The sequence below is a fragment of the Nicotiana attenuata genome, chromosome 5 (genome assembly GCF_001879085.1).
Source record: "Nicotiana attenuata strain UT chromosome 5, NIATTr2, whole genome shotgun sequence".
Lineage (NCBI taxonomy): Eukaryota > Viridiplantae > Streptophyta > Magnoliopsida > Solanales > Solanaceae > Nicotiana > Nicotiana attenuata.
In genome coordinates, this window is record NC_031993.1 from 6,496,522 (window position 1) to 6,503,059 (window position 6,538).

At 37.3% G+C, this 6,538-nt stretch overlaps 1 protein-coding gene across 1 annotated transcript; it reads left to right on the top strand.

Annotated features, from left to right (window-relative positions):
• On the top strand, positions 383 to 6,247 carry LOC109225227 (RNA-binding protein 8A-like). The gene is made up of 4 exons (XM_019389824.1): positions 383 to 778; positions 2,468 to 2,604; positions 3,163 to 3,308; positions 5,811 to 6,247. The coding sequence occupies exons 1-4, from the start codon at positions 526 to 528 to the stop codon at positions 5,854 to 5,856; spliced, it is 582 nt and encodes a 193-aa protein (XP_019245369.1). The 5' UTR covers positions 383 to 525; the 3' UTR covers positions 5,857 to 6,247.

Consider the following 6,538-nt stretch of genomic DNA (forward strand, 5'->3'; position numbering starts at 1 on the left):
TGTTCTAGACCAAAGAAAACATAAACTACAAACCAAGTAGCAAACCGGATAGAAAAACTTGAGATTTCTTAAGAGTGCAGTATCTCTCATTTGGTGGATGTTGAATTGTATAGTCTGTCACCTAATCCCCAAGAAAGAGAGAGAGAGGGAAGTGGGTTGGCTAGTGAGATGATCTCACCTAATCGATCTCGAGGAGGAGAAAAGGAACGAAGAGCAAGGACTGAAGCGAAGAAGATGTGCTAGGCCAAGGCGGGGTCAAGAGATAGAAGAAAGGGTAACACCGTGTTTATATTAATTTTAATAGATGAGTGGCTAGTTTTAATGCTGAATAAAAAATAAATACTACTTTAAAAAGTGGCTAACCACGACAATTTTTACCTTCCCTCCAAAGTAGAATCCCCAGCTTTTGCCTGGACACTACTTCGATAAGTATACTTTACATACGTTTTCGTACTGTCATACATTATTAGTCGGTGAATAAACGAAGAACCTAAGCCAAAACCAGAACTTCTCTTTGCGGCGAAAATGGCGAACGTGGAGGAGGCAGTGGATTTCGAGCCAGAGGAAGACGATCTGATGGACGAAGACGTTGACGCTTCGTCGCCTAGGGCTACCATTCCTAAGCTTAAATCAGCCATTACTGGCGGCGGCTCTTCTGCTTCTAAGAAAACCAAAGGCCGTGGTTTCCGTGAAGAAGCTGCTGAGGCTGAACGCAATGCTCGCCTCTCTGCTCGATTTGATTCTCTCGACACCGATGGTGGCCCTGGACCTGAACGCTGTTAGTTTCCCCTTTCCTAATCTTTTATCTAACACTATCAAAATTACTACTTACACTTTTCTGTCTTTTGTTTAAATATTTTATCCAAGTAAAGGGAAAATGTTGCAGTAGGTTGATAATTCGTCTAATTTTTAGTTTGGCTAGGGACTTGTATTTAGAGAACCTCTAGTACTAGGAAGTTTATAATTTCAACAGGTAGAAGGTTCTATATGGGTGTAATTTTGTTCTATGGTTAGGATTTTCTGTCCGGAGGTTGACAGGCCGGGTAATGTAAAAATCCTTTGAGGAGACGTTTTAGCCTGGTTAAAGACTTGTATTTAGAGAATCACTAGGTTTAGAATACCCTAATTTCACACTGGACTAAGTTTAGAGAATCTTTAGGTTAGAGACCAAATCAATTGTAGTCAAAGCTCCCAAGCTACATCGATCAAATCCAGTGTAGATCCCACACCCTCACCCATATTTGAATGTGGCCCATTGATAAGAGAAATATCATGTATAAATTAAATTGTCAAATTTAAATTTTAAAACTAAATAATAATAAAAAAGGAACGAACAATGAAAAGGCTTGGTACAGAAGTTTAATTTATACTTTTAGCAAAGAAGGTCCATAGGAGTTGAAGAGGAAAGCTCAAAACTTGAAAAAGAAAAAGAAAGAAAGATCATGCGTACACTATTTCAAATGCAAAGTGGCATCTGCCATTTGCCAAATCAAAAGAATGGTTACACATGAGAAAATTTAATGCACATTTTTTTTAAAATAAGGAGCCACTTGCCAAATTGGAGAAGAGAGACCATGAGCAGCATTTTAAGCACAACATTTGCAACTTGCCAACTTGGAGAAAAGTTGTCATGAGCACTAATTTGAATAAAGCCGATTGCAATTTGCAACTTGCCAAAATTTGAGATACGCCATGATCCATTATTCTCCCAACACAAGAAAAGTTACTACATACTCGAGCTAGTACTACTAAAAGAAATATTTTTGACCATTAAATAAGAAAATAGAAAGAAATATTCAAGTGAATAATTCTCCCTATTTAATTAAAAGGCTGGAACTAGAATAATTTCAAAACATTGAATTACTAAAGTAACTCAGGGAAAAGACTTCTGAAGAAGGAGAAATTTCAACTGTATTTGCTAGCTTCTGCTCCTCTGATGCAATTTGGTTCTTTTCTTTGGGCATAGTGCTTATAAGCCTCCAGCTTCATGTTCTTTACATTGCCAATTTGCTAACTACTGAGATAGGGTTCCAGTTATTATTTTGATTTACATCTAATAAGAGATAGTAGCTGTCGATTTTTGACTTGTTGTTAGGTTTTAGGAGATTGCAGGCCTTGTACACAGCCAATAATCATCTCATTACTATTCTTTCCAGTTTGTTGAACGCCATAAGCTATTGCAAATGCTTTAGATTTGAAGAGTCGGGCAACAGAATCGAATATGCTGATTTCAGTCAGAGATATCAGTTGTATTTTGTTTGGTCATCAGCACTTAGATAATATGTAATTTATGCTTAGGTATCTGATATCTTTTCAGGTTATGCAATTGTGATATGATAAACATCCTAAAATATCTGATATATGATACCTCTGACCTGGATGGTGTCGTTTCTTTTATTGAGGTTACCAATAAGATTAATAAAGGTTTAAATAAGAATTAGAGGGCTAATGGGGGAAAATGTTGCAGCCATTGAAGGATGGATTGTTTTAGTCACTGGAGTTAATGAAGAGGCACAAGAAGATGATATTCATAATGAATTTGGTGAGTTCGGGGAGATCAAGAATTTGCATTTGAATCTGGATCGTCGTACTGGATTTGTCAAGGTAAACTGGTTGTTTTCTTTCTCGGGATGTGTAGCTGCTCCTTTGGGTTCTGGGTTTCATTTTCTGGGTGTTGCATGCATGATGTTATACGAATTGCATTTTTTTTTGACAAAGTAAGAAAATTTCATAAAAGAAGCACAAAGTACGCTGGTATGCAATAAGTATACCAAAAAGTAGAAAACCTTAACAAAATATGGTTTTCTACGAGTGACATCCAATCTTCTATACATATAGGATGTTATACGAATTTCATTCTGTAGATGCTTTAATCTAATAAAATATTCCTATCTTGATGATGGCAATTTATTTGATCAAGAAGATTGTGTTAAAAATTATAAATGACCGACGTTCCTTGTTCCGTATAACTATGTAAGAACATTTCCTTGTTGAATTTTTGTAATGGCGGTAAATAGAAGAAAACAGAATCTGATGTTATGTTAATTTTGAGCGACTCCAGATGGATACTTTCCTTTGTTTTTGGTTTAGCTTCTGCATTTTTCTTAAGTTTGGAGCAGTTATCATTTTAATTCATTTTTATAAAGGTTTCCAATTATACAGGGTTATGCACTTATTGAATATGAAAACTTTGAAGAAGCAGAGAGAGCTATCAATGAAATGGATGGGAAAGAGCTGCTCACTCAGCCAATACATGTTGATTGGGCATTCAGCAAAGGTCCTTTTAGGAGGAGAAATGCTAGGAGGAGGTATCTTCTTGGTTAATCTAGTTTATGTTCTTTTGTGCAAGTTCGAGATGATTTATGGGGAAACTAGAATAGCTATGAAAATATGCTGCCTGAACCAAGTACAGACTTTTTCACTTTTAGTCAGTGTTTTTATAATGTTGGCAAATGTTTCCCCAAGGCCACATATTTATTCTATTCCTAGGAAAAAATTCAGGAGGTCACAGATTCGAGCCATGGAAACTGCCTCTTGCAGAAATGCAGGGTAAGGCTGCGTACATTAGATCCTTGTGGTCTGGTCCTTCCCCGGACCCCGCGCGTAGCGGGAGCTTAGTGCACCGGGCTGCTCTTCTTTTAGGAAAAAATCAGCACCTTGGACTTCTATTATTTGCAGAGACTGAAAGTACCACTTTTTTAACACTTGCAGCTGCTTAAATGGTATGACCTAATTGTTATCTGGAGAATTTGTTTTTTGGTTAAGTAATTTGCAAAAGAAAATGTGAATCAGGAAGGTGCAATAATAGCTTAACAGAATTTACAACTCTCTGAGCTCAAAAAATATGTAAAAATTTTCTATGGTATTTTTTCACCAAAAATGTAAGACATTAAACTGCCTAATACTGCATGTCATTTAACTGAGGAATAGCCTTCATCTTCATAAGTGTGGAATTGTCACTTGCCTCCCGCATACGCTTTCGTGTTAATAGAGATAACAATCCATTACGCTGGATCCCTTGATTCATCTGGATTTATGTGTGCGGATGTGGAATCAAATGGCAGCCACCTATTACTAGGGTCTAGTCCCTTTTTTTTTTATTGACAGTGGTGTCCGAGTCAGCTTGCGACTTGCGAGTACCTTGACTATTCCACTGGATACCTGCTATGTGACACTGTCCTATGAGCACAGGTATCTGGTAACTCTGCCCATTTAGGCTAAGGCAAATTGGAAGAAATCACAGTTTTTTTGCCTCCGCTAAGATTTGAACCTGAGATCTCATGGTTCTCCTCCCACTTCATTAACGACTAGGCCACACCCTTGGGTGCAATATTACTAGGCCTTCCTTATTACATCATAAGGGCTAACCCAGGGGGACCGGCTACCATCTTTTTGCTGACATAAATATTTTCTTAATCTTTGCTTCACCTGGTATCTTGACTTTAATGTAGCTTTTTACCTCTATCACACCATTTCTCTGTGGAGATAATGGGCAATGTATACTTCAGTTGGCTCAAATTTTTTCTATTTTTTCCCCTGTTTTCTGACGGTAGGCTTTTAGTTGGCTGATTTGTTTCCTTTTACCGTTGATCTAGATTTGATTCAATCCAAGCTGAGGTCACCGAACTAGGTTTCCGATTGATCATATCGGCCAAAATTGATAACTTATCCCTCTGTATCTAACTAGAAAAGTCCCACAAGTGCCAATCAGAACTTCGAGTAGGATTAGTTCAAAGGTTAAAATCGGTCCTCAATAGTCTTGCAACCCCTCCTCCCACCCCCCACCCATTTTTTTTTTTTTTTTTAATCAGAACCACCAATAGAACAACTGCAAACTTACGTCAGATTGCTCATCCGGTTTATTCTTCAAGTTTGCTTTTGCAAAATACATATGATTGCTATGGTTCTCTTAGCATTATCATTATGGTTAAAAGATGATTGTGTGAAGATTTATGCATTTGCTGCCCTCGCAAGGATAGGTGTCCGGAGCAGTTTGGGCACTTATTTAGCTTTTGGAGGGGTGGAAGGTGGTGGAATTGGTGGAAAGAAAACACTAGGAATGTGTCCGTGTGGGAGGTTGTCCTTTATAGTCAAATAAGTATAAAGGGTAACTTTACAGATTTCATTCGAATCTGTGTCTTGTCGGAGATTTCTTCCTTGTTGGAAAAAAGAGTAGCTGGGGACTATGTGACGTACTCACACATAACCTGAAGATAGGATTCTATGACAGCAATTTTGCAAGTAGAGTCGCATCTTTTCCTAGAAGTTTGTTAATCCTTGTTTATTTATTAATTAAAATGAGCAGTATCTCCCTGGTACCTTGCAGCAGTATAGTATAGGTTTTTCTAATACATCCACCCAAAAAAGAATGGAGGATGTGTAACTGTCTTTATTATGCGCAAAATTTCAGGAACGTCTTAGTAAATGTTGAAGCTCAGACATATCAGTTCATGAGTAGCATCTCCATTCTGTTAGAAAAATAGGAGTTAGAGAAAAGTAATATAGTTAAGGAGAAAAATAGGAGTTAGAGAAAAGTAATATAGTTAAGGAATTTTCTAGTCAGTCATGCCTTTTTGAGCTGGTAGGAGACTACTGACTCACGAGACCACCGTCTTTTGAGCATTATCCTCGCCTTTTGAGCATTCGTCCCTTTTTATGAAATCTTATTCTTAATATACAACCTCATATTCCAAAATAGAAAATGAAATTCATATCTCACTGCTAATTCTGTGTTTGAATGTCCAGAACATCTGTAAGGTTTTTGGATTGAAGAACTATAGTCTAATATGTAGCTATCCTCATCTTTGCAGGTCGCCACGCAGTCATCGTTCTAGAAGTCCCAGGAGGAGATTGTAATGCAACGTCCCTCTTTTGCAAGGATTGTGTTGCTTCTTTGTTTAGCATTACAAACCAAGCTCTGAGAATTCCCAGTCTATGCTGGGTGATTCCATGTGTACCATTGTTGCTTTGCTGAGTTCTCATATCTATTTTCCTTAACTCAGCTCTAAGTGAATGCTTTTCGAGCTTTTCCAGTGGTGTACCCTTCCTGCTGGCGTTGTGAAAACTTAGGTTCTTCATTTTCCTTTTTGTTTTCCAAAATATCTAGAACTAGGGATGTTCATCGGTCGGTTTGGTTCAGTTTTGAAAGATTTTGGTTTGGTATTTTTGGTTTTCGATCTTTAAAAACATGCACCAATATCATACTGAAATAAATTTGGTATGCGTTGGTTTTCCACTTTCAGTTACAGTTTGTACTGTTGGATATCTTCAATATAGATATAGTTAAAACCTATTAGCATGATTCACGAAACTGATTTTTCAGGCTCAAGAAAAAAAGAAAAAAAAAGGAAAACAACCTTTAAAAAAAAGAAAGAAAAGAAATGAAGACATAATGTTAATCTTTCGTTCTAAAGCAAGAGCCTTCTTCTTTGTTTGAAAACAAAAGCAAAGAATGTAGCAGCCACAATATTAGTAGAAGTCACATTTCACAAAGCTAGTTTGATCGATTCTTTGAACGAATCAACGTGCACAGGGGCGG

Excerpts from the sequence above, each read along its gene's own strand:
- LOC109225227 (XM_019389824.1), top strand. The coding sequence starts at position 526 with ATGGCGAACGTGGAGGAGGCAGTGGATTTCGAGCCAGAGGAAGACGAT. Across the intron at positions 779-2,467 it reads TGGCCCTGGACCTGAACGCT|CCATTGAAGGATGGATTGTT; the intron begins GTTAGTTTCCCC and ends AAAATGTTGCAG. Across the intron at positions 2,605-3,162 it reads GTCGTACTGGATTTGTCAAG|GGTTATGCACTTATTGAATA; the intron begins GTAAACTGGTTG and ends CCAATTATACAG.